This window comes from Sturnus vulgaris, chromosome 2 (genome assembly GCF_052056855.1).
Source record: "Sturnus vulgaris isolate bStuVul1 chromosome 2, bStuVul1.hap1, whole genome shotgun sequence".
In the NCBI taxonomy this organism is placed as follows: Eukaryota; Metazoa; Chordata; class Aves; order Passeriformes; family Sturnidae; genus Sturnus; species Sturnus vulgaris.
The window spans coordinates 115,542,755-115,569,741 of NC_142244.1; the positions used below are offsets into that span (position 1 = coordinate 115,542,755).

Genomic DNA, 26,987 nt, shown 5'->3' on the forward strand with positions numbered 1-26,987 from the left:
AGGAGAAAGATTTTAATCCTCCAGACAGCTCCATATATCATGGGCAAAGTTGAATCCTCTTTAATCAGAGCCCCTGAAACTAGCTGGTGATTTAAAATTATCTGCTTGCTTCCCAGCTGAAATGAGGAAAGCAGCTTCTACAGCAACGTATGCAAGCACTCAAATCATCTAAAACTGAGGCATTAAAGATTATGGCAGTTTTATTCAATATCCTGGAGGATGACACTTAACAGCAGCAGGTAGAGAGCTGTAGCTGCTCATGCCTAATAAATTAATCAAAGATTAAGAAGGGGAACAATTAAATAAACACATTGTGTGATCAGTCAGGTCTATAGTATTCAATCATAAAATAGCAACCATTAACAAAACCTAGCCCGTGTACACAAAAGCACAGCTCCTGCATCTAGTTATGACTTACTTGGGAAAAAACCAAACCAAACCAACACAAAATCAAAACAAACAAACATGTTTATTCCTCCTTTATAAAACTTGAAGATTGCATATGTAGCATAAGTGGAATTGGTGTGGACAGTTGGCATGAAATACATTTTTGCAGTCACAGAAACAGACAGGGCAACAAAATATGTTCTGATTTGAATTATTTACAGTCTCTTTCAAAATGGCCAAACTCATTCAGAAAATTATAGCACTGCACATATAAGAGCATAATGTCTTTCCTTATATTGAGATTACAGAAGCACAAATAAACTCATGGTACTGTTGAATTTAGAGCTGCTAAAACCAGGAATGCAGCTGCCACCTGCATTCAGGACATGCCTGGTTTTGGAGCACTGGGCTCAGGCCTTATACTGTCTCAATGAGAAACCAACAGGGAACCAAAATTCTTGTTCCTATTTAAAGCTGCAATTGATAATAATTAATTGATAATAACCAAATTATTAATGCAGATAATCTCTCCGAGCTCAATTTACAAAGCCAAAACTGCAACTTTATTCTTTTCTTTTCTTTTCTTTTCTTTTCTTTTCTTTTCTTTTCTTTTCTTTTCTTTTCTTTTCTTTTCTTTTCTTTTCTTTTCTTTTCTTTTCTTTTCTTTTCTTTTCTTTTCTTTTCTTTTCATTTCTTCTTTCCTTCCTTCCTTCCTTCCTTCCTTCCTTCCTTCCTTCCTTCCTTCCTTCCTTCCTTCCTTCCTTCCTTCCTTCCTTCCTTCCTTCCTTCCTTCCTTCCTTCCTTCCTTCCTTCCTTCCTTCCTTCCTTCCTTCCTTCCTTCCTTCCTTCCTTCCTTCCTTCCTTCCTTCCTTCCTTCCTTCCTTCCTTCCTTCCTTCCTTCCTTCCTTCCTTCCTTCCTTCCTTTCTTTCCTTTTTTTCTGTCTCTGTTCCCTTTTTCAATTTTATTCACCTTATGGTTCTATAGGCAAGAAATAGGCAGGTTTGTTGCCTTGGTAGTAATAATTCATGCAAAACATGAAGGGAAATCTGGAGAGCTACAGCTATGGCAAAATCCCCATTTATGAAAGAAAGAGACATATTGGAATGGAGCAAATACCAAGCATCTAAATTCCTCTAGATCCATATTCTTTGGAAATATGCAGAAGGTTATTGCTGGTCCATGATATTCCTTAGAGATAGAGATGCCAAAATAACAACAATTTCTTTTTTTACTCTTTTCCTCTCTAATCTTTGAAGAATCAAGTGGGAAATATTTCATGACTTTGCTTGTCATTTTAGAGCCATGGTGATGGTGGCTGGGTTGGACCTCCCACACTTTGAGCAGCTCTGAATTCCACTGACTGAGGGGCAGAGTGACTGATAAAGAACACATTTATTTACAATAAACCCTCATTCAGACTGAGCTGCCACCAAAACAGGTGCTTCTATCCCTAACTGAGGTAGAGCAGGTGAGGGAGGGTAAAGAATGATGATGTAAGAAATAATGTCTTTGTTTTGAACTGTCAGTTCTGCACAAACTTTGCCAAGCTGTGAATCCATCTCTGTTACAGCTGGAACCACATCAGGTCATAGGACTGGAAATATTTTGGAATGTCCTGAGCTCTCTGCAGAGAGTTGTGCAGAGAGATAATCTCAGTTGTTCTTTATTGAAGTCTAAACAGATTATGTGTCTAAATAAAACAGAAAACATCTCATGTAAGGCTGCTGGCTTGTTTTATAAATTCTCAGATTTACTTCTGGAGGGAAAGGGGGTGGGAAGCCCATAACAAAAGACACAACAGAAAGGAAAGGGAAAACCAACTGCTTTGGAACTAAAGAAAACTTCAGACCTGCAAGCTTGGCTTTATGACAAGAGGCATTTCTGTGAGCTTTGAGGAGCCTGGAATTATAGACCAAATATCACAGCAGCTTTCCTCACCTTGGACAACACTTCCTAAGGAATTTATGGTTTTTTCATACCTTGTGTCAGGAAAAAAAAAGGTAATATCAAGCACCTTAATTCATCATGAGTAACATCATACTATGGTGGCACTTGAGAAGCTTTGCCACTGATTTTTTCTCCCATGAAATGAGTTACAATGGTCTCTCAGGTCTCTCATGAAAGTTGAGTACATTAAGTGAGTGATACTTGGAAAAGTGAATCCTCACCTTTCCCTCCACACCTCCTTTCCACATCTAATCTTTGGGCTGGGTATTAAAACCTTCCCAGGACTGTGTCTGCAGGGCACAGTTTAAGCAGGTTCTAGCACACTCCCCATGCCCTGAGCAGCAGACTGGTTTGTTTGAGGATGATGTTGTAGCAGTGCCATAAACCTGAGTCACAGGTTTCTGTCCCCTTTGGCTCCGTGGGGAGCTCTCTCCCCTTCCATGCACAGGTCACACTGGAAACTTGCTTAGCAGAAGCGATTCTATCCAGAGCAGGTGACAAGTACCACTGGCAAGAGTTTATTTGTTCTATATTGCCATTTGGCACACGATTAGAACAGCCATCTGTTCTCTTAATTTCGATCAACCCAATTTAGGCTGCAATAACACAGCGCCGTTAGATGTGTTTCCAACAAAGGAAAAATCAAATATGATTTTTTAGATCATCTTGAGGGTAGCATTACCCCTATTTAAAGACTACCAGCATGCTGGGGGAAAAGGGCATGATGAATGATTAACATTGTGATTTTAAAATATTCTCATTTTTGTACAAGAATATGATGCGCTAATTCGACAGGAAAGTGTTCACATTTTCTTATGAATTATACATGAGAACAATCTCACATAGGAAACCTAAACAGAATTTTATTTTAATCTCTAATATTATGCAGTCTAATGGAAAACATTAAAACCTTACATAAGAGCAATTTCATAATTGTTAATGTGACCTCTTCTCACTTAGAGAAACGAACACAGGATTTGCTGAGGCTGCTCAACTTTAAAGAAGTCAGTAGGTTATTTAGGGCACTGGTCAGCAGACAGAAAAATGAGGGGTGTGTTTCAAAAATGTCATGGGTTTTGGGGCCCTTGATCAAGCCTAGATATGACCCAGTTTCCTCCACCTCTTCCTTGTTTGTTTTCTTTAGGACAGCGAGACCCATCCCCTTGGGGTCCATCTCTTTACCACCAAACCACGTGGTTTGCTAATATCTCAGATGAAGACATGAATTTAGAGCTTCAATTAGGGAATGAAATTTTGTTAAGGAAAGCTGTTGGAAAAATAATCCAATTGTTAAAATATAGATGTAATGGCAAAAGATGACCTGGCTTGGTGAGTTGTGTTAAAGAGGTTTGATTTGAACACTGAGGTTTTCATACCAACAATTCCAGTCACATCTCCAGAAGGAGGGAAATCCCTAAATCCATGACTCTGAAAAGGAGATCACAGTTCTACATGATGGGTTCAATTACTAGATGGGTATGTGGGAAAAAAATTGTACAGAAGAAAATGGTGACATTTTGTATTCACTATGACCAGAACCAGAAATTTCAGAACTGAATTTATGTGCAAGATCCAAGCTTGAAAAGGAACTTCAAAAAGTTGTTAAGGTCTTGAGCGAAAAACTACAGGAATATTTCAAGATATGAATAATTCACAGTAAATGATTTAGGAAGTTCAATCTGTATAACTAATTAGGGAGAAAGATGGTATAAGAGGTAATTTCCTCATGTTCTGTAAGGACTTAAATGGGCAGAAGATTTTTGACTGTGGAGGAAATCTTTAATGAAGGCACAGTAAGATCCAATAACTGGGGCAAAGGCAGGTGGACCCAAACAATACACTAATTTTCAAAAGTAAGAATAATTGGAATAATTTACCCAGGGCTATTACATGCTTTCCACTTACAGGAAATCTTTAATCATTACTAATTTCTTTTTAAAAAACCTATAGTGTAACTTCCAGATATGGGCTTGGGCAGGAGTTAATGGCAAAAGGATGGAAGGTGAAAATAAATTACTCTAATGGTCCTTCGAGTCCTTGGATCTATATATTTTCTTTTCAGTCTCACTGTGAGGCAAAGTTATGTATTATGTTGGATGCTGGGGAAAAAGTTATGAGTTCCATTCCCTGGTTTTCCACTGACTTGTATGAATTGTATGAATCCATGTATCTCAGAGAGCTTCTTTGTAAAGAATTTAAATTTTCATAAAATCACAGAATGCTTTGGCTTGGAAGGGACCTTAAAGGACATCTAATTCAAATCCCCTGCCATGAGCAGGGACACCTTCCACTAGGCCAGGTTTCTCAGAGCCCCATTCAGCCTGGAATTGGGTTTAAATTCTATTTTAAAGTAAGTTTAAATACTATGCTAAATGGTAATGTATTACTATGCTTGCCCACACTACCAAGGCAAGAGATTGTGAGGGTTTCTGGAAGCCTTTGAAGTCTTTGAATGAGACACATATTCCAGATATTGAACCAAGTTTTCAAAGCCATCAAGCATTGGAAGCCAAAAGAGATTTCAACGTCTCTGAAAATCAGATGCTGAAATTATTAAAGCCAAATATTCAAGGCATTAATACAAACACTGCTGAGGAGGAATAATAAATGGGAATTATGAGCTTTATTTTGACAGTGGTTTTTTTAATTGTTGTGAAGGAGGCTTCTCTGTCTTCCTCTCTTGAAGCCTGCTAACAGCCAAACAAACAAAAAGCTTCAGTAGATCTGAAAGGATTTTTCACTTCAGAAAAATCTTTGTCATATTAAGTAGGTGAGTCAAAAAAATTAGACTTCATTAGAGCAAAGCAGGGCCGATTAAATTAAATGTGCCTGAAGAAGAAAGCCCTCCCATGGATCAACAGGGCAGTGGGAGCTCGTCTGTCCCATCCTGGTGCTTTCCTAAACACTTTCTGAAGTACAGAAGGCAGAACACTCAACACTTCAGCTTTGTCACAGCTGACAGCCTGTCAGGTTTAATGAAAATGCTCTCCGTTTAGAAGATGACAGAAATTACATGCATTTCCCCCTTTTATTTCTCTGTCATCTTTTTCTGTCTCGTGTTTCTACAGGAGAAGGAGGGGTTGGTTATTAAAAGCATTACATAAGTATGCAAAATATGTTAAGAAGAAAAGAGGAAAAGGAAAATCTTTAGCCCTGCAATTATACACAATGTCTGTTGGTGGGAAATGTGGGATAACATCTGATGTGTGGCAATAACTATTTACTTTTAGCTATCTTGGAAGAGGGTGAGGGGAAAATCTCTAGATAATGCTTTAAGTGAAGGTTTTATTGTACCATTGCCTGAGTAATTTCCAACAGGAAGATGATCTAAGCAGTGTTAGATAGCTTGAGTGTGTTCATAACTTCTCCAGAAAATACAGCAAGATAACACTGAGCAATTTCTTGGCTCTGCAAAGCTTTCACATTCCTCTTTTATTAAGTGGCAGGCTTTTAATAAGTGTGTCTGCTCTCACAGAGCCAAAAGTGTAACTGCATCTGAGGAAACTCACTGCCAGGGCTGAGCAGGGAAGGTTTCACCTGCAAGGATCAGTCAGTACTATGAGATCTGCAAATAGCCCACAAATCCATTAAATTCATCACCCAGCCACTCCACATCCTCATCCACAATCCACACCCCAGTTGTGATTCCAGAACTTCTGTCTAGAGTTTAAAGGGAAGCTCTGAATTTGATCTTCACATTTAATTTCCGTGGCAGATTTTTTCAAGCTTATCCTGAGAAGGCAGACAAAACTGATTACTAACGATGCCCTGTGTAGACCAACTCTCAAAACTGTGCAGAGCATCTGAAAATAGTGAGAGCTGTGGAAGAGCACAGAGGAAGGAATTAATTTTTAGACTTTGGCCATGTTTGTGTCATCTTAAACTTGTGCATACTGGTAGCGTCCAAAGGTGTGAAATGGAATCATGGAGAAATGGAATTATGATGAGAAATGGAATTATATGATTTAGCAAAGTTGAAAATGGACCCCAGAAAGAGAAAGCTACAGGAAGCCTTCACATGCACGAGGGGCACATTTCTGCCTCTCAGCTGTTTAGGCTCCACTCAGTTGACACAAATGCACAGCACATGCAGGTTTACTGGAGGGACCACAGCAGTCCCAACCATCCCATTAACACTTTTTTAATATATTCCTGGGCCTGTGATGTGGTTGCAGCCTCTCCACTGACATCCTCCCCAGCACAGTCGGGTACCAGGGTCCCATCCCAGCAGGAAAATCCCGAGGTAAGCCTTGCCTGGGCTGGGGGCAGTGCTGGGGGCAGGCACCGAGCTGAACTGTGCTGCCTCAATGCAGAGCTGGCTGATGCTCACCCGGCTGGGAACAAAAGCAAGGCAGGGCTGGCTTTGCTGCATTCCCCCAAGCCAAGGCTTTAAATGTGATTCCCACCTCCTGAAGCTGTCATTTTGTGCTGCCCACGGTGCATGAGGGAGACAGCTATGCCTCAATTACCTGTAGTTCTTATATTCCCTGCAAAAGGTGGATTTGCTTTATGAATATTTCAGGAGTGTAGAAACTGCTTGTGAACCGATGTCTAACATCCCGTGGTTTTCACACCAAAATTGTAAATATCCTTCTAACTTAAATTTAAGGATTAAAGGCAAACCTTGTTAAAGGGTACAGATGTTTAGTGGCACTATTTGGTAAGTTAGGGTTGCACAAATGGTTTTGAGTAATGTATACACTCAGTGTTCTGAGTAATTAGGAATATGAAAGGAAAAGGAAGAAACACTCAGCATAGGGCAGAATATTATATCAAGGAGTTACAGTGCATCCTCTTGGTTTAACTTATTGCTACTACATGTCCATATAATTTCATCCAAACACTACAACTAACATATTAAAATACAAGATGCAAGATAGCATTGCTTTTTTTCATGTAAGAGTTTCAATGCCGTGTTTCAGACATCTGGCTGTGAAAATGCAATATTACCCATTCAGGTGATTTTACCCCTGCACTCTACGATATTTTTGTTCTTAAGTCTTCTCTATGCATGCAATTTAGGCCTACGAAGTCAGTACGGCTTCTGTATCAGAAAGAGCCTCTCGAGCCTGTAAATCTGTAAATCCATGGAGGCTGGAGTACAGTGTTGCTCATGGCTGAGGAGAGAGCACTTCCCACCCAGCTCTCCCTCCTTCTTTACACCTTCCCTTGCTCAGCTCTTCTTCATCAGCAAAGGAGCTCAACACCTTCTATGCCTCAATTCTGTGATTTATTTTCATGGAATTACAGAATCCCTGAGGCTGGAAAAGCCCTCCCAGCCCATGGAGTCCCAGCTGTGCCCCATGGCCACCTTGTCCCCAGCCCAGAGCACTGAGTGCCACCTCCAGGTTCCACCTCCAGGGATGGGCACTCCAAAGCTCCCTGGGCAGCCCCTGCCAAGGCCTGAGCTCCCTTTCCATGGGGAAATTTCTCCTGGAGTCCTACCTGAGCCTCCCCTGGCACAGCTTGAAGTCATTTCCTCTCCTCCTGTCCCTGTTCCCTGGGAGCAGAGCCTGACTCCATCTGGCTGATCCTTCCTATCAGGGAGATTTAGAGAGAAACAACATCACCCCTGAGCCTCCTTTTCTCCACACTGATCAACCCCACCACTTACTTAACCCTGGTGTGGTTATTTAATAATTCTGGATACTTCCAAGGATGGGAGAGGTGGGTTGGTGTTGTTTAATTCAATGTTCTCTGCTCTGAGGGTCAGACTGGTCCTGTGACATTAAATGCTTGTTAATTTTTTCCCAGTTTCTTTTATATTATGGTTTAAAGGATATCACCCTCTGTAATGAAACCATTTCCTTTCTGCCTTCTCCCTGTTGGATTGCTTTCCCACTGATGCATCTGTGAGAAAGCATCCTGACTACACTTAATTATTAAAAACTCATTGCTCAAACAGAGCTCTGAAAAAAGGAATTCTTTCTTACCTCATATTACTGGATATTAGTTCATAATAGGTTTCAGCCTTGTGCATTTCTCCCCTAATTATGGAGCCTGATCTATTTTGTAATACCTAGGTACAGGTACATATATTGTAAGAGCTACCAGTTACAGAGAAATTTAGCAGACATGAAAAGGAAAATATATTCACATTTACCTGTGTGTAAAAGGTTTGGAAAAGCACACATACCATAAGACTAGAGTATTTTTAAGTGGAAATATTAACCAGGTGAGGCTTAAGTTTACAATGCATTCTAAACACGTTGTTTTAATTAATTGCATTATGGAAAGTGCATTAGAGCAAACATGTACCGTGTTGATTTTAGAGGGATTTGTGTCCTTGCTTTTAAAGTGGGCATGAAACAGCACAGAGACAGTTCTGTGGGTTCCAAATGATCAAAACTTCACGTGTGACCATATAAACCATGGGTTTTTTCCACATATTCTAGAGCTAATCATGAAAAAAAAAGGTGCATGTGAAGAAAATTTAACCTGTAACACTTTCATTTTGAGACAACAGTGGTAGAAACTCTGGCCTTGAGCACATCAGACTGGTTTTAGAGATTGTGGCTTTGCTGGGCAGGGTGGGGACTGCTCCTACACTGGAGCTGTTTGCCTTGCAGTCACTGCAGGTGTGAGCAGCTTCACTGCCTCCCTAACCCCTCCAGCTCTGCTGCTGAATTGCATCAGATCATCCTACAAAACTGAACTAAACTGGGTTAATGCTTTGGTTCTTCACCCCAAATTTTACTTCAGATGTCCCTTGTATGTTTGTTAATATTCATATAAACCATGGCATATTTCTTTCCTTCGTGCCTCACATTTTCCTTAAAGATCCCTCTGTTTCTGCACATGGAGTGCAAATAAAATGAACATTAATTGATACCTTTTATGCATTTACAGTGAGCATTTGTTAAGCTTGGAATTGGCAGTTTCAAACCTGGCAACAAAAAAAAAATCTTCAGGCCCTGCGTCCCCCATCCTTCAGTGTGAGAGTAACAACCTGCAGATATTTTAAACCCTGCAAATTCTTGTGTCTTTCAGGACCTAGATTTCTCATCACATCCACGGGAGCCTTGTATATTTTAGACGTACAGAATGAAGACGGACTGTACAACTACCGATGTATCACAAGGCACAGATACACTGGAGAAACACGACAAAGCAACAGTGCAAGACTTTTTGTATCAGGTGCTCCTTTTCTGTACCTTGCTAAATGAAATGCTGCATGTGTCTCTCTCCAGCGTGCTCAGCTGGCAAGGCACGTTCTTGTGTGGTTTCTATCAAATGGAGGTGGGGAGCTGCTGCAAAATAAGATGGGCCATTTTAAAACCCTTAATTTTTTTTTAATGTTTTTCACATCTTAGTTGCTATTTCCTGAAGGCCTCTAGGGTGCACCTGCACTCAGCATGGTGATTTTTAGCAGGTTTAGAGTGCTTTATACAGGGACTGTGGATGGGATTCATCCCTCCGAAAGGAGACTTGTGCAGGGAAATTTAATCACCTTAACTTCCCTGTGTAACCAAAGAAGAAGACCATTTTTAGGGGTGGTGTAGCTGTCCTGCTTTGGGGTGATCTGAGCTGCCCTACGGTGCCTGTTCCTCTCTGTTCACCTCACCAGGAGTTCAGGACATTGCACTCAGCTGTAGACATTTCCACCTGAGGATTCTCAGGTTATCTGAGGTGCATTTCAGCCTTGCTTTTCATTCATCCCACTCCTCCCCAGGGGAAAGCAGCGTGTTCCCCTGCTTCCAGGAGGGATCTCCAGCCAGAAGGAGAAGGTGACCTGTGCCAGTGCACCCAGGGGTGCTGCAGGCTGGCAGCAGGGCTGGTTGGCAGCTCAGGGCTGAGTCCCAGGGCAATTTTGTGCAGCAGCTGGGAAAACGAGAAAGTGGATGGGCTATTTTAACTTTTCCTGGCAGTTTTAAATTAACTCCTGATCACTGTGTGTGTGATGGACAGTTGGGTTCCTCACAGTCACCACACACTCAGGGATCTCAATACAGAGCTGCTCCAATACAGATTTTTCCCCATTTTTTTTCTCAATAGGAGGCAGTGCCAGTTGTGGGTGAAGGAGGAGCTGATCCCAAGTCTGGGTCTGGAACTTGCTCTCAAACATTTCTGTGTAGGATTAGCACTTCTCCACCTCCCCTTCCTGTCCCTCATTTGCTGCTTGTCCATAACTGCTCCCTTTGTTTGCCTGGGAGCAAATCCAGAGTGGTTTTCCTCCATCCACAGAGCTCACTGAGGCTGCATTCCAGACCTTCTCTTTCTCCCCATACCCTTACCCTATATAGATCATCCCTACCATCCCACTGAAAACCTCACACTGCTTTTCCTCCTTTTCCCCGTTCCTAAGTTTCCTTAAAGGTCAGTCAGGATTTGGTGATTTTCCCAATCTCACACTCAGTGGGGTCATCTTTTGGTTCTTCTATCTGAATAAAACTCTAGTGCTCAGCTCTCAGCTCTCCACCCCTCTGTCTGAGAGCCCTAAGGGACACAGAGGTTTTCCATTATTAAATTCTTCTTACCCTCCTGCAAAATGGACATTGCTGAAGTATTTTGGAGCCCTCTGAACACACAGGCCAGTACTTAAATATAGTAATGATAGAAAAAAAAAAATAGTGGGATTGTTCAGGTTAGAATCACTTACCAGTCAGTTCCAGGAGTTTCTCCCTTTGATAGATGTCCCCTGTGGGTAGAACTTTTGCCTCTGCTTTTCCCAACCAGACGAAGAAGTTCTCCTGCACAGTAATCTGCCTGCTGTGGTCTTATGAGAACAGGCAGGATTCTACCCTTCCAGCTGGCTCCATAATATGGTCTGCTTCCGTGTGAAATCATGTTAAGGCTGAGCCAGTGGGAACATAAATAAAATCAGGCTTGTATCTTGGTTACCACAGGAAAAATTCTGGTTATCTCACTGAACAAAAGGGACAAAATGAAAGCTCTGTCTTGTTTGAAATTTAGGACAAAAACCCTAAAAGATGTTCTCTGTGTGGAGTTGCCTTTTCTATTCTCTTCCACAGACCAAATTGAAATAGCAAGTTTTACCTGTGTGCAATAATTGTTTTTTTTTTAATTCAACAGGGTTAATTGTTCTTGAACAGAATAGAATATTCTTACTAGAGTGGGCTCTGATTTCCAGTCCTGTTAATCTACTGAGCAACTGCAGCAATCAGGGACAGAGTTTGTCTCTTAATATTTCTCTAACAGGTTTTCCATTTCACTACTGGAATTTATATTTTTTAAGAGTGACTCCTTTAAGAATTGGGATCGAAGAATCCATGAACATAGTTCTGAAAAGTCTGCTTGCATGAGACCTACATTTTTGCCTGCCTTTTCCATCCATATTTGTACTTCACTTCTTTGGGGATGAAATAGTTTGTGGTGGATATTTTTCATGCTTCCTGGCCACATTTAACACAAATTAAGCTTCGTTATAGTTTTGATACAGTGAGAATAGTAACATGCAGATAATAGCAAATAAAATTTAAAAATAGAAAAAAAATAGTGAATAATTAATATGCCTGTGGCCAAAATGAAGTTCCAAATTTCGTTTGGAGTAGGAACATTCCCTTGAAATCACATGGCCTTTCTAAATAAAATTGAACCCAAAGCCATTAACATGCAACAGAATGTACTTCTAAGACTCATTATAGTGTCCAACAATAATTTTGTCCGTCCATGAATCCCATCTCCCAAAATCATTACTGCTTTTTAGCTTCCACACTGAAAAATCCTTATTATTTTTAAACCACAACAATTTTCTTCTTCTGTCCTTCAAAGCAGATCTGAAGCAGAATATTTTTAAACAGTATTTTGCCTCAGTTTTTCACCATTGTTCTTGCTGGAAGTCATTTGCAGCTGACTGTTAAAGCATAGTGAAATAATGACTCAAAAGAGGCTAAACACATATTGGAACTGGGTTATGTTACTTTAGGGTTTTTTTGCCTCATTTTAGGTGATTGAAAATGAACCTAGGGATTTCTTTTGTGCTTTCTTTGGTTTTTGGCTGGTTTTGATTTTGTTTTCCTTTTTTTTGTTGTTACGTTTTTGGTTTGGTTTAGTTTTCCCCCCCTTAATTGGAATACATGAACAGTAGGAATTCTAAATAGGAGTCTGTTACAGGGACAACCCAAAGAAATGTTTTTCCTGTCCTTTTAAATACATAAGTGCAGAGTGGAAAAAGCAGGTCAGTGGAATCATATCTCGTGTATCCCTGAATATATTTGTAAAACCTCCTCTATAACAGCAGGGTGAAATTTTCTTCATTATGTAGGAAAATCTCAGTTTAGCTGTCCTGCAGCTGGGACTCCAGGCTGTGCTGCTGCTGACAAGGCTCAAGTTGAGAAGGAAAAAAGAGAAGTGACCCTGGCATAGAGAATCCAGGGTCTGCTGTGCTGCTTGAGTAGGAATGCACAGACAATACCTCTAAAAGATATTTATGCTTTTTTATTATTTAAATATTTAATTATTACTTGCAGCTGAAGAAATTTATTTCATGTAGCTGTAACCTTCTTAAGAGCCAGAAGCTGTAATTTCTTGCCTGCTTGTGGCTTTAATTTAATTCCCCACAAAAGAATCTGTGCCTGGTAACAGGGATGCCTTATGACCCAAACAGTGAGAGAGGAGCAGGCTGATCAATTAGTCAAATTGACATTGGCCTTCCCAATAGCATCCTGGCAGACTGTGCTTTCACTGAGCCAGACATAAACAGCGTGGAAAGCTCAGAAATTTGTCCCATCCTGGTGCCAAATATGGACCTCGAGGCCACTGAGTCATCCAAAATCATTCATTTAACCACCACCAACGCCTTCCTAATGAGACACTCAGCAAGCTGAATGTGGCTTTGCCCTCAGTGGCTCAGTGTTTTCCTGGCACCTAGAAAGCAGAAAAACCTCTGTTATCACCTTTCACTGGACATGGCATTTTGGGGGTTTTATCGAGATATAGTAAAAAAAACCAAACAAACAAACCAAAAACTATTTAGTCCATTTTTTAAATTATCATGGTTTTGGTGTCTTGATTGATAGTTTAACTTGAATAGCCTTGCTCTCCTGGGTGCCCTCCCAGCTGTGGCTGCAATTCATAAAGATATATCTAAGCTCATTTTAAACCAGCTAGCTCAGGTACTGATGACTTTTGGAATAGCTTGAATTCAGCATGAACTGCTCCTTTAATCTCTCCAGCTCCTTAAAGGAACCTGCTGCAGCTGCCTTGTGAGCAGATCCTGAGTTTGCTAAGTTAAAATACCTCTTGAAAATACCAGAATTGTGGCAATCACACCTACATCCAGTCAGCTATGATTAGATATACCCAAAAAGAGGTCAGTGGGTCAGGTAGGAGCTGGTCAGCACGTGGAGTTTCTTTGTGAGACAGAAATCTTAGCAAAGCGTGTGCGTGAGATGAGAAAATACTTTGAGGAATATTTGTTCAGTATTTTTGCTGCAATAGCTCCAGGGTGGGCTGCACAAGAACTTTGAATTGTGTCAACCTCTGTCTCCAAAATTTTCAAAATTTAAATTACAAACTGAGCACTATTTTTCTGATGGGTACAGGCACCTCTGGTGAGGGAAATCTTGCCAGACATCTGTGAAATACATAAATCCATGCCAGGTGCTGCACACGTGAGGGCTACAGTTGTCAGCAAATTGAGCACAGAAAGATGCACTATTAAGCTGTAAGTTGGTCTTGTCACGTTAAGTTCTTTTCCCACAGAAGAAGAAAAGGCTTGTCTGTCATTTTGACTGCAGATAGAAATCCCTATGCCTTTGCCCATTTGTCTCCTGACAAGGGAATAAATTGCTCCTTTAATTCAAAGCCTTCAGACCACCGAGAAGAAGGGACATCGTGTTGGCTTCAATCTAGTCGAGAAGTGGCAATAATTGCTAAGGCAACACATTTCTGGCTCTCTGTGCCTCTCACAGGGAACATGAAGGATGACCAGCAAAACGTTTGCCACCTGGAAAAAATCCAGTGAGAGGATTTCCAAGCAGGGATGAGTTGCTTCAGCAGCATGTGCTGCTGGATCCCGGCCACCACAACTCGTGGCTGGGTCAGAGAAGCAAATTGTAACTCCCAAAACACTGGGCTGGCGAGTCAGAAAACACAGGAGAAAAAATACCGATGTGCTGCTCAGTGAGTTAATTCCAAGGCTCTGGCTGAAAAGAGTTTCTGTGCGTTTCCTGTTTCAGACCCAGCCAACTCAGCCCCATCTATCCTAGATGGGTTCGACCACCGCAAAGCCATGGCAGGACAGCGAGTGGAGCTGCCTTGCAAAGCATCAGGGCACCCGGCACCAAAGTACCGCTGGCTGAAGGACAACGTGCCCTGGGAGCCCGACAGCCGCTTCCGGCAGACGGTGACGGGGCTGCTGATCGAGAACACGCGGCCCTCGGACTCGGGCAGCTACGTCTGCGAGGTGTGGAACAACTACGGCACCGCCGAGATGGTCGGGCGCCTCCACGTCAAACGTAGGTGCTGGGTGGGTGCTGGAGGCCTGGGAGTGTGTAACAGCCGTGGGAGTGTTTTGCAGCACTTTAATCAGTGGTTTGGTTTAGTGCGTTCCGCCTTCACTCGGAGCTAGGATTAGCAAGCGCACGATGGAAATGGGTTTTCTCGTGTTAGGGCTTGGTTGTTTATTAAGCCTTATCTCAAGTACAGAGTGTTCAACAGCACTTCTAGCTCCTTGCTAGAAGCGGGCAAAATGGAGGAAGATCCAGCTGCTACAGGGTGTCTTAAAGTTAAATAGTTCAATAGAGAATTAACATCTATATTATTTATTCTTTTATCCCAACGACTAAATTCCCGTGACCCTCAGTGTGACACTGACTAACCAGGAACTACTACCTGAAACCATGAAGAAGGAGGAAGAAGAAAGAAGACAGACACCACCCAAAATCTTCCATCTTGTCCCATACCTATTTCTATACTATAAAACCTCAAATTTAAAACCCTCTACCATGTGAAATCACACACTTCTATTTCCCTACACACCGGTGATTTTAACTTCAGCACTCAAGTTTGGAAGTCTTCTCCAAGGCCTCAGGTCAAAAGCAGTGCTCTCCAGGGAGTCAATGCCAGAAAGCACAGAAAGCTTGAAAACCTCAGGTTTCTGGGATTCAACAGTTCTGAATTTTCTGTGCTGTAAGGCACTGACCCCCCCTAAAGAGTACTGCTTTTGACCTAAGACCTTGGAGAAGGCACCCAAAATTGAATAATAGAACTAGAATCACTGGTGTGTAGTTTGAATAGAAGTGTATAATGTCACATGGTCAAGGGTTTGGAATTTGGAGTTTTAGAATATAGCAATATATAGAGGGCAAGATGAAGGTTTTAGGGCAGAAGTTTTCTTTCTTCTTGTCTCTCTTCTTCTTGGGTTTAGGTAATACTTTTTAATTGGATAGTAAATGCCGCACTGCAGGTCAGAGGTGTTTGGTCATTGAGTCAAAAGTAAAAATAATTCAAGTATTAGTTTTTAATTAGACTGCTTGACTTTAAAAGATCTTGTAATGGGCAAGATACATCGCCATTTCTTCATGTTTAACTTGTTAGCTAGAAGTGCTGTAGCACTCCCTCTACTATAGATAAGAATTAATAAACAACTGAGTCTGAACACAAAATTCCATCTCTCATGCTTTTAATCCCAACTCTAATTAAAGAAAAAAAGGAAATAAAAAGTAATAGGTTGGTGTTACTAGGCAGAGGGGAGAGCTTGGACAAGTCCCTGCATTTGACAGGCTTCTGGCAATGGACAGCAGCTTTTATTGAGGCAGCCAGTGTTATGAATAGATGTAGGGGTTTGGATAAGTCTCTACCTTTTGTCCAGGCCTCTGGCAGCAGGCAGTAGTTTTATTGAGGTGGCCAGCAACCCAAAACCCACTCTTGATCACAAGTTTTTTAATAATGGCCGATGAGGTCTATCATAGAATGAATTATTTATTTAATAGACATAAAATTAGCAGACATAGGACATAAAAAAGACTATATACTACACAGGAATAAAGACAAAAGAGACTACTGGTAAATAAATACAGTGCTAGGCTAAAGGTACTACTAATTTTACAACTAGCAAAGAAATAATTTAACTTAGGATCCAACGATTCTTACCAACCAATTTATGATAGAGCGCACATCAAAATCCTTTCCCTCAATTCCCAGGAATGTAACCACAGATTCTGCATCCAAACTCCAAGGAGAAGTCTCCCACACTTTCAGGATGTGTGTGTAAGAGGCTACTGACTCTGTGATAATTCCTGTGTCTTTTATTGTCTTTGTAAAACAAATTCTCTCCACCAAGAATATTTATTTTTCTTTTCTCTTTTCCCACATCTGCTCTCCAGACTAAGATGTTGATTCTTAGCTGGGGCCTGAGCCCTTTTGGCTCCAGAGATGATTCCTTTGGGTCTTCCACCTCCCTGGGCTATCTCTTTCATAAGCACCAACCATCTGTGGTAGAGAAGGGGAGGACAGTCCTGCCACAGCCAGCTCCCCAAAACCCACTCTCACTTGCAAGTCCTTCATAATGACCACTCTGGTCTACTACAACAGGAATTATTTAGAATTGACACAAGGAAAACAGACAGAAGACTTTAAACAGACTTACTTACCACACAGGATAACACAAAAAGAACTACTAATAGACAAAACCACAGTGCACAATAATAAAAGTACCTGTGTTACAGCTGGCAAAGAAATAGTTTGGATAAGGAGCCAATGTCACCAGTCAATGATAGGGATGTGCACAAGTCTCCTAATTTCTCTCAATCCCAGGGAAGTATCTTGATACCAACATCTCAGCATTGAGGAGAACTCTCCAAACACTCAGAGAGTGAAATAAGAGATTTCTGATTTTATGAAAATCATAGTGGTCTTTTATAATGCAAAAGCAGTTGTCTGTCAGTCATTTACTTCTGCTTATCCTTTCTCATGTATTTAAGGCAGGATATTTATTGCTGCCTAAGGGTATTTTCAGCCAAGATAATTCATCACAAGGCAAACTGTGTGGGCCTGGTTTAGATTTGGGGAAGTAGATAAGTCTTCTGCTGTGTCAGGGGGTGAAAGGTCCTGTCACAATTGACTGTTGATGCTGTTGCCTGATATCAAAAGAGAAAAATCCTGGCAAGAGTGCTGAAATTGTAAAATAAAAAGCAGACCTTGACTGGAAACTTCCAGGTGTCCCAATGGTCACGGGCACACCCAGTACCACATCTCTACAACTGAGTAAGTTTAACAAATTAGTATTCTTAACAAATATTGTCCAAATAAAAGAGCAGTTGGTGAGGTAATTTTTTGGTGTTGGTCCAGGGCTTCTTTGCCCCACTTCTTGTTATGTCTTCTCAGATTCTGGTCATAAAACAAAATGTTCTTCTTGTAGGGCCTCTACTTGATAATAAGATTAATCAGTGTTTCAGGAATGTGTTATAAAATTAGCCTATTATTGTAAAATTTGAGAGAAAGGGTGAGAAAAATACTAGGAGCTACGTAACTCTGTAATAATATTCTTCAGAGCTACGAATATATGAAAAATTCATAAAAGCAAAACTGTTTAGGCATCAGTATCAAGTTATTCCCTTACCTTGCCATACATTCTGTTTCCTTAATTTATCTTAGCAATGATTAAAGTCCTCAAAGTTGTGGAACAACACAAAGCAGGCTCTGTGGAGATGAGTTAGTTGGCCAATTGAGCGATCAGAAGTGCAAATGGATGCAATTTCCAGTGTAGCTCTATAATTTATCACATGGAGGATATGTAATTTAGAAGCATGAATTGGGTGCTGGAAAAGAAATTGCAAATGTTCTCATAAATAAAGCTGCCAAACTCTCATTGCCATGACTCATGGTGCTCAGTAATATTGAATACTCATTCTTCCCCTCAGTCGAGTATTCATGTGTGAATATTCTGAATGTTTCACAAATTCTACAATGATAATTATTACTTCAGGAGCATCACACTGGAAAAATGTTATGCTACTACTGTTGGAAAAAAAAACAAAATTATTTCCTGGAATAGAAATAATGCTCTGTGAACTAACATTTCCACCTAGACAGCATGACTAGCAAACTGAAGAGGGAGACGTTTGTGAGAAGCTCAGGTCATAAAAATATCCTCACAAATAATTGCACATGACGTTTTTGGGCAAAATAAAACCGAGGTGAAAAATCTGCTGTTCATGAGTTAAACTGAGGAGCTTTGGTTCTGAATGTATTCATCAAAATACATCAAAATACTCGCAAAAAGAGTTTAATTGCAACTGTCTTGTATGATGTCAAAACTTGCAGAGACATGATGTAATTGAACTGCTGATGATGATACCCAAAGCATCTCCAGTACCTGGGGATGTGTTTTTCCTAATGACTCTGCACTCAGACAGACATTGGAAATTCTTTGGATCAGGTTGGCAGGAAGTAAAAGCTGGGTAAAGAAACTTTATCCTCCTCTGCAATGGAGGATGTGGCTCCCTTGCATCATCATGGCCCTGGGATATTGGTGATGAGCTTGAGTGTGACTATTTTGTTTAATGGATTTTTGCCAGGTTTATCTTTTGTAGTCTTTTTATAGGAAACAGAGATATTCAGTGACTTTTAACATGCACCTGAGCACAGATCAGGTATTGCTTTGGACCTTTGTCTGCAATCCTAATGTCTGAGCCCACTGTATGTTTTTTCCCAGGCCTCTGTTCCTGGTTAACCACTATAGATTTATTCCAACTTTTATGTTATAAAATATTTAATAAAGTGAACAAGTTACTTTTCTAAGTGTGTGTGTGTGTGTGTGTGTGTATGCACATTTCTGTATATGTTTGTATGCAAGCTGCTAAAAGAAAAAATAGGATGGTCTGTATTTCATGTCAGAGATAGTATCAGTGGTGATAGCAATCCTTTATCTTTATAAGGAAGTCAAACCAATTTATACAAGGCATGAGATGAAATTTGTGTTCTGCAGTGTTGATAACTCCTAGGTGGCAGGATAAAGATTGTTTTCCTTGCATTTACATTTATTACTTTTCTTCAGTACTGTTCATCCTCTTTTTTTTGCAATGTAAAACTCGCATTCTTCTGCCCCACAGTTTCTTTTGGCTGACTTGAAAATATTGTAGTCCTCCCACATCAAAGCAGAAAATCTGGTGAGCCCACACACTAAACACTTAAATGTGGATATATCACACGGATATCCATGGGTGGACCTGTGTTAACATCTTCCACTCTCGACAGCTAATCTTGTAATTGGCCTTTATTATACTTGTTCACATCAGGGAGTGGTTTGGGAAAGCGTAACTTTGGTTTCTTTTTGCCAGAAACTAAACCAGAAAATTATTTTCAGGAATGCACTTAATGCACAAGATTCACAAGGTCCACACTGAACTAATGTGAAATAACATCCTGCCCTCCCAAAACCTGTGTAGTGCCCTATTACGTCCCTGATGTTACTTGTAGGTCTGATCCTACTGTTCACCTGGGTATGGAATTATATGTTGAATAGGTTATTCCCATAAATCTATTTAGATCTATTTTTTTTTGTCATGGGTGCTGGTGGCAAAAATGTTTTTTTAGATCAATACAGTCATCTGTTATTTGTTTTGGTGTTTTCTTTTAAGAAGGGTATGGCTGTGATTTTTCTTGTTCTCTATAACTGAGAGTTGATTTGCTACTTGCACACAAATGCACACTTACACTTAAAATGCTCTGCTTCCCTTTCCTCTCTCCCTTATTTCCCCTCAAACCTCCAGAACCGCTAAAAGCCACCATCAGCCCGCGCAAAGTCAAAAGCAGCGTCGGTAGCCAAGTGTCCTTGTCCTGCAGCGTGACGGGAACGGAGGACCAGGAGCTGTCCTGGTACCGCAACGGGGAAATCATCAACCCCGGCAACAACGTGCGCATCACCGGCGTCAACCGCGAGAACCTGATCATGGACGGCATGGCCAAGAGCGACGGCGGCGCCTACCAGTGCTTCGTGCGCAAGGACAAGATGTCAGCTCAAGACTACGTGCAGGTGGTGCTGGAAGGTCGGTCTCCACCTGCCTGGCAGTTCTGGTTTCCAGAATAACGCACAGGTGGCCTTTGGCGCCGTGGTTTTAGAGCGGTGATGCCTTAAAGAGCGAGAAATAAGCGCGCTTTCGAGGCAGTGTTGGCACGGGAGGTAGTAACAAAGCTGGTCTTTAATTGGAGGCCTCTGGGGGTAAATATGGAAAATACCTACCCCACACAGGGCAAAATAAGTTTAGCAAATCAGCATAATTGACAGGAATTCCCAATTAGACCCTCAAGTAACAAGGTGATTCTCCCCCTTGGTTCCACCTCTTCTGGACACCCCCTTTCTTGCTCCTAGCTGTTTATGAGAAAGTGCCTTGAGAGGGTAACTCACCCTTGGTTCCCAGGAAGAAGCAAGATAGGATTGGGGCCTTTGGGAATGTTTTTTGTCTTTCTGTCTGTCAGGGTAGGAAAAGTGCTGGAGCTGGCTAGGAACTGTGTAACTATACAATAATAGTCTACAGAGTTATGAATATATATGAAGAATATACAAAAGCAAAAGTCATTTTGGCATCAGTGGAGTTTACAAAAAAAGTGGGCACTCATGAAATGTCCATGGGGTTTAATGTGCTCCACTCATAAGAGAATGGAAAAATCAATTTGAAAAAAAAAAATAATTCCTTCCCAAGCAGGTCTCTGTTAAAAATCCAAACATTGCTTTTTTGGTTGGGTGCATTGGCTGACGGCTTGGAGATCATCTTAAATAACTGATACAATGTTCTACATGATAATCAAGGGAGGAAAGTCATCAGTTTGCACAGAGGCATCTCGCTAATGAGGCTGTGGTGCAGGCATGGCATGGACACTATTTTTAGAGTCTCTGTAGAAGAAGAAGAGATTACCTGCCTGGACCGAGTTACCTCGGCAACCATCTCCTGTGACTAGGAAAGCCTAAAGAGCATATTGATAATCTATCATGGTGTTGGGAGAGTGCAGGTTATCAGAGAGCAACAGCAGGGAAGATTTCAAAGACACTCAGGTCTCACTGGGAAAATAATGTCTGCTTTCATCTCAAAAAGAAGCCTGTCACTTGAATTAAAAAAATGGGGGGAAAAAAAAAGAAGGGGTGGCAGAGATACATAGTCTGCACGCTCACAGATTTATTGGTCCTGTGTCAGCTTCCTTTCAGGATAAAAAGCTTTCTTTTGTGTTGCTGCTGTTCTGTTTTCTGAGGGGTGACAGTATCCAGTACACCACAAAAGAAAGGAAGAGAGTTAGGAATGAAAATAAATAAATAAATTAGAAACTCTGTCACAAAACCAATGGGACAGAAATAAAAGAGAGAGGGGGCACAGGGAAAAAAATGAAATCAAATAACATCAAATGCTCTTCCAGGGATGCTGAGGCCTTTCAACATTTTGAAAATGGCAGTGTTTATCTTTTTACTATGAGGCAAGCAAGGGAATTTTGCAGCCCTGTTTTTAAAGTAACATTTTCAAAGGAAAACAAACACACATTGCATGACCACAGAAATTACTTCCTAACTAATACCAGAGAGTCAGCACTCCTAAATGTTACCCCACTAACTCTCTGGAGAGGTGGGTATTTAATCCTGCTCCCTGCTGGCAAAGTTCCTGTGCCCACCCATTTTCTTTGTTCATTTCCCTGGAACAGGCTGAGTATTTTAGGAGACAGTTCACAAGATGAAGTGTTTGAATGCTCTCACTCAGAGAAATATTTATCTGTAGCACAAAATGACCATGGAAAAAAATTGGCATCACTGCTGTTACTGGTGATCTGTATTCAGAAAAGCTTAATTTAATACTTTCCTAAATGGGGCATTACATGTCAGGACTAAACTGCTGTGTGAAATTAGCATATGCAAGTTTTGCCTGGGTCTTCACAACAGGATTCATCCTTAACTTCCCAAACAGCTAAAATCTACCAAGAGAGGAGAATCTCCAAATGTGTTGAGGTTTTGCTGTATGTCTTTTATAATCAACTGAATATGATTTTAAAACTTTTCTGCAAGAACACAGAAGGTCACAGAGATCCAATTCAAGCACTTTTCCTACATCAGAACCACTACCAGGTTTCTCTGACCATGTAAAATAAACTTGCCATAAGCAAAGGGTCATTTAAGTCCTCTACTGGCAGAATTTATTTCCCTCTCTAAATAATTAGGGTTACATCCTGGAAAACAATTGCTTGTGTTGCCTCTAAAAAAGATCTTGGCTCGTGGGATATGCTCCAGGATAGAGGGGCGAGCTTTACACAACGTAAGCATCGTTCTCCTGCTTTTCTCTCCCTCGGCAGATGGAACTCCCAAAATCATCTCTGCCTTCAGCGAGAAGGTGGTGAGCCCGGGAGAGCCAGTGTCCCTGATGTGCAACGTGAAGGGGACTCCCCTGCCCACCATCACCTGGACACTGGACGAGGATCCCATCGTGAAGGACGGCAGCCACAGGATCAGCCAGATCATCACGTCCGAGGGCAACGTGGTCAGTTACCTGAACATCTCCAACACTCAGGTCCGCGACGGGGGCGTTTATCGCTGCACTGCCAACAACTCTGCGGGAGTCGTCCTGTACCAGGCTCGAATAAACGTAAGAGGTGCTTGTCAAATCAGCTCCTCAAAAAAAAAACACACATAACTCATTGTAGTGGAGAAGAAGATTGTTGCATGTGATGAGATTTTGGAATGCCAAAAACCAATTTACTGGTTTTTTTTTTTTTTTCCTTTTCTCCCCCGCTCTCTTTTCCCACCCTGCCTCTCCAGCCCCATCTAGAAAGTGTATGGTATGGTTAAATGTTGGAAGAACCCTTTGGCTTGTGTCCTTTAGTCTATTTTTCTTATACTCATCTCTACTAGTTCACGGTCTCTTTGCTTTAGTCCTGCTGTGCATGTTTTGTTTTTTCTTTTCCTTTCCTCCTTTACTTGTCCAACATCCATTGTAATTATTCATTCGGAACTTTAGCTTGAATTTCTGGCTCTACATGGCATAATGCCCATCCTCATGGGTATAAATAGACTTTATATACATAGCAAATAAAAAAGCTAACTGTTTCAATGTTCTCATGTGTAACAGGATTCTAGCATCGTATCAGTGTTAGTATTTCACATTAATTAAATCACACTCAGCCTTTTAATTTGTAACACAGCAAAGATTTTATCAGGCAAGTGTTGGATAACGCAAATATATACCCCCACGTAATTAGTATGGATGCTGCAGGGTAAGGAAAAAACTAGAGCATAGAAAGATTAGGGAAACTGCTTAAGTAGCTCTTAAAAGGAAAAATCTATCAAATGCTAAGGAGTGCGGTGCGAGCAGCATCTGTTCACATCTGTATATCCAGAAATAATCACACACGTTCCCTGGAGCAAACTTCAAGAGTTCCTTTCCTTGCCTCGGCAGGGCCAGCGAGCATTCGGCCGATGAAAAACATCACAGCCATTGCTGGGAGGGACACCTACATCCACTGCAGGGTCATTGGGTACCCCTACTACTCCATCAAGTGGTACAAGAACTCCAACCTGCTGCCCTTCAACCATCGCCAAGTGGCGTTTGAGAACAACGGCACGCTGAAGCTCTCGGACGTGCAGAAGGAGGTGGACGAGGGCGAGTACACCTGCAACGTGCTGGTCCAGCCCCAGCTGTCCACCAGCCAGAGCGTGCACGTGACAGTGAAAGGTGAGGACAGCTGGGAAAAGCAGAGCTCGCCTAATTGCCGGGTCGTTTGCGGAATTGCACGCGTAGGATTGTCCCTGGCAGTCGGATAATGAGCAGTTTGAGGAGGTTAATCCAGATTTGTGTTTATTTTTAATGATGACACAGAGCTAATCAGTCATTGTGTCGTGTTCTCTCCTGACTTTTACCCTCCTTGGCTCGCTGTTGTTGCCTCTGAGTGGGGGCCTTGCAGCTCAAGTTTGCTATGAGCACTTTTCACTACAACTCAATCAGGAAATTAATGGTTTGTCACAGAAGTTACACTGGTGACTGTTTCTGTACTGGAAAACAAAGTTCCAATTTTCATTAGCCAGTGACTTTTCGGCTTTTAAAACATGAGATGAGAATTTTTATGTCTATATTTTTTTTCCACTAAGCAGAGACAGGAACTAAAAGCATTAACCTTGCTTTCCTCTTATTAAGTGATTATCTGAGTGCTCTTCATGCTTAGAAAGATAACACTGTAAATAAATGTGACTTGAAATTCTAATAGGGTGCTTCAAATCTATTCAAATAGTCCAAAACAGGGATGTTCAGATGGCCCTGAAAGACTTCAGAAAGAGATGGAGAATAGTGATTTTTTACCATTGTGTCTTGACTATTCTGACATTGGCAATGTTCAGACCTATTCATGAGGATACAAAAGACAGAAAACCTGATTGCAGTAGCACCTAGTTTTGAGCAATGTGGGCCACTAAATACTGCACTCATGTAGGAAGAAAGGGGGTTTAATTTCACTCTTCTTGAAGTTTCACTGTTCCTGAAGTTATTAGAAACTTTTCCTGGGTTCGTTTTTTAGGGTATTTTTTTTGGAGGCAGAGGAGAGGAAGGAAGGGAGTTTGAATCTTGTATCCATTCTCAGATTCAGAGAACAGTAAGGTAAAATGACTTTGTTACAGACATCTGATCTCTTAACTTCCTTCTGCTCTGTTAGTTTTGCCATTAGCAGTCTGGAGTGATGCAATTGCTATTTTTTTCTTCAAGAGTTTAGGGGATTAGCTTTAAGCCATGAGCAATTTGGACTCTGAAAAGCATGACATCTCACACACCTGAGACCATCAGGGGCACTGGTCACAAGCTGTGGCATAAAAAGCCAATGTCACCTTTTGTTTTTGTGTGTGTTGTGCTTTGCTTGTCATTACAATGATATCACAGGTCTGTTAATAGAGTTTAGGAACTGAATGACAAATCAGTCACTGTGCTGCTGCTGCACTAAGAGGCCACTATGGAAATTCTGGTGGGGAAAAGCTGCCTCTTAAATGATACCATTTTTCAAATGACTGTCAAAATGAATGCAGCCAGACAAAACAAATCCAGCAATCACAGGCATTGAGATCAAAACAATACCAGTCACTGAGAACACTAACTGGTATCTCAGGTGAAATCCTGCTTTTTCTTCCATTAGGTTACAATCTCCAACTTGATAATTCCTCCCCCAGAAAGCAGATTGCCAGCTCTAGCAACTTGGATTGAGTTGTAACTTCTGTCAATGATTTTACTTCCTTCATGGGGTTCTACCTCCCACTAGACCAGGTTGCTCCAAGCCTTGAAAAGACACTGTAATTTGAAAATAAGGTTAATAGCCTGACCTCGTCTACAAAGCCCAAATTGTCACAGGTGAGGTTTTTAGGTCAGACCTGAACAGTTCTCAATGTTCCGCTGTTGTAGCTTGAGGTCAGCAGTGCCACAGTGGATTTTATCTAACATACAAATGGGGAGTCAAAAGTGGCCTGGTGTTTTAAAATATTATTAATGTGTTTGTGTGTGTGTTGCATTTTCATTTTATAGATTCCAAAGTTAATGGGATGAGTTTTCAAGCACTCAGATATTTCATACCAAAAAAATACAATATATGGCCCAGCTTGCATACTGGAGGTTGAAAGTACTCTGAAATATGAGGTTGTAAGGGGAGTTAAAATCAATGCTCAAATACCCTTATTTAGAGTTCAGCTCCTCCTACCATCAGTATAATTATTTTTTCCCCACAGAAACAGAGAGAGAATTATTGTCCATCTTCAATACAACAAGTCCTTTGCTTTGCTCTCTGTTCTGCTACAAGCTTTGTGGGTGACCTCAAACCAGTCACCTGAAGGGTGATTCAGAACAGATGACACTTAATGAGTTGTTACTTAGTGGGATTTTTTCCCCCTCCATGTTCTGCTTTGAGGACATAATTATTAATTTCCTCATGAGTTTATCATCTCTGTCTCTGTGGTCTCAGAATGTTTCAAAACAATGTGTTCATTTTCAAAAGCCACCTGGGTCACCATGAAAAATGGCAATAAGGCATGAACTGAACTCAAAAATAACCACACATTTTTTGTATATTCAATTTCAGAAGCTTACAGCTTAATGTTTCCCGTTCACCTGCCATTATGCAGCATTTATATGCTCTAAGCTGTGTTCCCATTGAAATGGAGTTGCTCCTGAGAGTTCTGTTTCCTCCTTCAGAGCAGTCATGTCACCCAGCTTAGCAACTCCCTGGGAAAGACAGATTTAAGTAATTTAATTAGCTTCATTTGACAGACCTGTGGCAAAGGTAAATGGAGAATTTGCCTCTACGGGGCAGCATTTATTGTGCTTTAGGCAAAGAAATGGTTTTTAAAGTTGGCAGCCCTCTACCACATTTACTTTCCACTTTCCAAATCCTCCAGCATGTGAGGCATCCTGGTTCTGTCTTGGATGAAGACTTGCTTAAAGCAGCTTTTAAATAAAAACATGCAGCACTACAAGCGTGCCATCAAATACAAGAGTGCTGTCCACTCTGCAGAGTATTTTGATATTTACAAACATCCAAATGAAAGTGAAATCATCCTTCAGAAATCATGATAAAGGTCAAAGACAGGATAACAGAACATTTCTTGACAATAATTTTAAATGAACTCCTGACTGCCAGAGAACCCGAGTGAAGATTTCAGAGCCTTGCTGTGCATCCTCCCACCTGGCAGGCTCTGAGAAAGCCAAAATCTTGGGAGCTGGGCACTTCTGTGCTATTTGACCTTAGATCC

At 41.1% G+C, this 26,987-nt stretch overlaps 1 protein-coding gene across 1 annotated transcript in view; it reads left to right on the plus strand.

Moving 5' to 3' along the window:
• DSCAM (DS cell adhesion molecule) overlaps window positions 1-26,987 on the plus strand; it is a 436,159-nt gene that overhangs the window by 243,819 nt on the left and 165,353 nt on the right. The window contains exons 4-8 of the mRNA XM_088160469.1: window positions 9,326-9,472; window positions 14,476-14,754; window positions 20,011-20,286; window positions 22,568-22,864; window positions 23,668-23,943. Coding sequence (XP_088016595.1) covers window positions 9,326-9,472; window positions 14,476-14,754; window positions 20,011-20,286; window positions 22,568-22,864; window positions 23,668-23,943 — 1,275 coding nt within the window. The remainder of the gene's footprint in view (window positions 1-9,325; window positions 9,473-14,475; window positions 14,755-20,010; window positions 20,287-22,567; window positions 22,865-23,667; window positions 23,944-26,987) is intronic.